Source organism: Austrofundulus limnaeus, unplaced genomic scaffold, assembly GCF_001266775.1.
Source record: "Austrofundulus limnaeus strain Quisiro unplaced genomic scaffold, Austrofundulus_limnaeus-1.0 Scaffold588, whole genome shotgun sequence".
Taxonomy (NCBI): domain Eukaryota; kingdom Metazoa; phylum Chordata; class Actinopteri; order Cyprinodontiformes; family Rivulidae; genus Austrofundulus; species Austrofundulus limnaeus.
In genome coordinates, this window is record NW_013952990.1 from 139,599 (window position 1) to 141,559 (window position 1,961).

General features: G+C 45.9%; 1 protein-coding gene across 1 annotated transcript in view; it reads right to left on the reverse strand.

Annotated features, from left to right (window-relative positions):
- Positions 1-6: 6 nt before the first annotated feature.
- Positions 7-1,961, reverse strand: part of lsm14aa (LSM14A mRNA processing body assembly factor a) — a gene marked incomplete at both ends in the record, with an annotated part of 4,775 nt that continues 2,820 nt past the window's right edge. Inside the window, 4 exon segments of the mRNA XM_014026778.1 lie at positions 7-250; positions 380-418; positions 789-951; positions 1,058-1,237. Coding sequence (XP_013882232.1) covers positions 7-250; positions 380-418; positions 789-951; positions 1,058-1,237 — 626 coding nt within the window.

Here is a 1,961-nt window from a genome sequence, read left to right on the forward strand (position 1 = left end):
AGGTGAATTTACCCTGAATGGTAAGTTGGCAAACTCCTGCCCGGCCTGGTTTCCACGGTACCCTCCCCTGTAGCCGCCGCCCTGCGGGGGTCCGAAGGAGCCCCGGCTGGCGGAGCGACCTCGACCTCCGCGGAAGCCCATGCCCCCGCGGCCGCCTCGGAAACCTCCGCGGCCTCGGCCGTGTCGCAGCGGGATGCCGAAGGTCTCTGCGTTCATCCTCCTCTCCTCGGCCCAGGTCTGCCTGCGCTCCCTGCAGGAGGAAGAGGAGGTGAGGAAGAGGAGGAACTCTTGAGTAATCCAAGCTAATCTGGTTAAAGTCTCACTGAGTTTAATCCTAATCTGAAAACAGATTCAGTCACATGACCTCAGAAACACTCACCGTGGGAAACCGGAGCCTCCGGACTTCTCGTTTGCTTTTCTGAAAACAGAAACCTCAGATCAGAACCACGGGTTTAATACCAGAACCTTGACTGGACCTCCTGCCAAAGGTTAAAGAGCCTGAGACAGGCGTGTCCTTCAAACACAAAAAGTCAAAGAAAACATCTTTAAACTGGCATAAAACACGATTTTACCTGTTTGTCCCAAAACTGCATATTTTCTTTTGAATTTGGCTCAAATTGAAACAGGAAGTGATTATTACAAAAATCTGATGTCACAGACAAGTTCAGAACAAACATGAGACTCGTGTGGACCTGTATGGACTTGTGTGGACCTGTATGGACTCGTGTGTAACTGTATGGACTCGTGTGTAACTGTATGGACTCGTGCGGACCTGTATGGACTCGTACCTCGTGTCGTCACAGGAGATGTTGTCGAAGAAGGACTTGGACTTGTCGTAGTAACAGTTGGGTCCGAGCGGGTCGCACTCGTCCGTGTTGCCCTCGCTGTTCTGAGTTTCTGCGGGGGCGTCCCCTTGGTTCTCGCCATTCAGGACCTTCTCCGACTTCTCGTCTGCGAGGGGACAGAAACATCTGAGCTCTGACCCCTGACCCCCAGGACCGCTCTGACCCCCAGGACCGATCTGACCCCCAGGACCGAGCCGGACCTCCTCACCAACCTTTCAGCTTCAGCTTGTTCTGGAACTCCTGGTCGATCTCCTTGTTGAACTGGGCGTTGGCGCTCTCGAAGTCGAAGTCCTTGTCGAACTTCATGGGTCCGTCCCGGCGCAGGTTGAAGCGCCCCCTGCCGCGGTGCCCGCCCCCTCGGCCGCGGCGGTTAGCTGCTCCCATGCTTCCTGCTGGCAACAAGAGGCGGAGTTAGCTTCTGGGTCTGCAGGTTTTATAAAAGGGACCCAGGATTAGTTGTAACATTAGACTTTTTTCATAAACATTTATTTTAACTGTAAAAATCCTGTAGGCTGTTCAGTTTTTATCATTTTTAAACTAAAAGTTTAAAAATATATTACACAGACGGAGCCATTTTATTTACAAGCAAAGCATTCTGGGTAAATGATGACATGGATAGGTCCAAAATTTGGAGTTTTAGGACCCACAGTGGGGTCTCAACCCTAATTTGCTGTAGATGAAACCTTAAAGTGCCTGTGACATCAATTTTTTATAAGAAATGAGAATACATTTTTGGAAAGACAACATTAATAACATATGAAACAAATTTCACGTTGCTCAGATGAGATATTTGCATGTGAAGAAACAGGAAGTGATGTCAAAGAGGAATGTCTGAATGTGAACATTTAAAAAAATGTTACCAATTATTTTAATATTTGAGACAAATTACAATCATCCTATTTACAACGTGCTAACATTTTTTAAGACTTTTGACAGATTGATTTAAGACATTTTAAGGCTAATTAAGGCCTTATTTTTGGATCGATGAACTCAATGCTTTTTAAAGATCTGTAGGAACCCTGTTGTTAAAACATATTTTTAAAAAATTAGTTTTAAAAATGATAAAAATTAAACATCCTACAGTATTTTTATAGTCTTTATTTTACAGTTAAAATA